We start from the raw sequence: 290 nt of genomic DNA, 5'->3' as shown, positions 1-290 counted from the left end.
CGGCGCCAACTGCTGCCTCCTTTAATCCTAAAGCAGTCCGGCGCGGTGATGCTGCCGCACCAATGCTCTTTACATGTGATGCACCGTGTTACATGCCACAGATAAAATTATTGATTTTTAAGGGATCAAAGAATCACCGTGTTTATTGTCGTATGTTTTATGACCAGATGTGGAGGTCTGCAAATGCGTCTCACGATCAGCGCCTTGTACGTGGCCCTGAAACTACGTACCGTTATCTGAGTGCTGGGGGTTTTGTGGCGCGAGTATGGGCACTTCGTGCTGCAACGCCT

At 50.0% G+C, this 290-nt stretch overlaps 1 protein-coding gene across 1 annotated transcript; it reads left to right on the top strand.

Moving 5' to 3' along the window:
• Nucleotides 1-62: 62 nt before the first annotated feature.
• Nucleotides 63-290, top strand: TM35_000411010 (ESAG-like protein; the record flags this gene model as incomplete). Its single annotated transcript, XM_029029809.1, has 1 exon — nucleotides 63-290. A coding segment is annotated over one exon (228 nt), but the record flags the coding sequence as incomplete, so codon positions are not given.

This window comes from Trypanosoma theileri (genome assembly GCF_002087225.1).
Source record: "Trypanosoma theileri isolate Edinburgh chromosome Unknown TM35_Tth_41_V1, whole genome shotgun sequence".
In the NCBI taxonomy this organism is placed as follows: Eukaryota; Euglenozoa; class Kinetoplastea; order Trypanosomatida; family Trypanosomatidae; genus Trypanosoma; species Trypanosoma theileri.
Note: the sequence above shows the minus strand (reverse complement) of the source record. Positions and strands in the feature narration are given on the sequence as shown.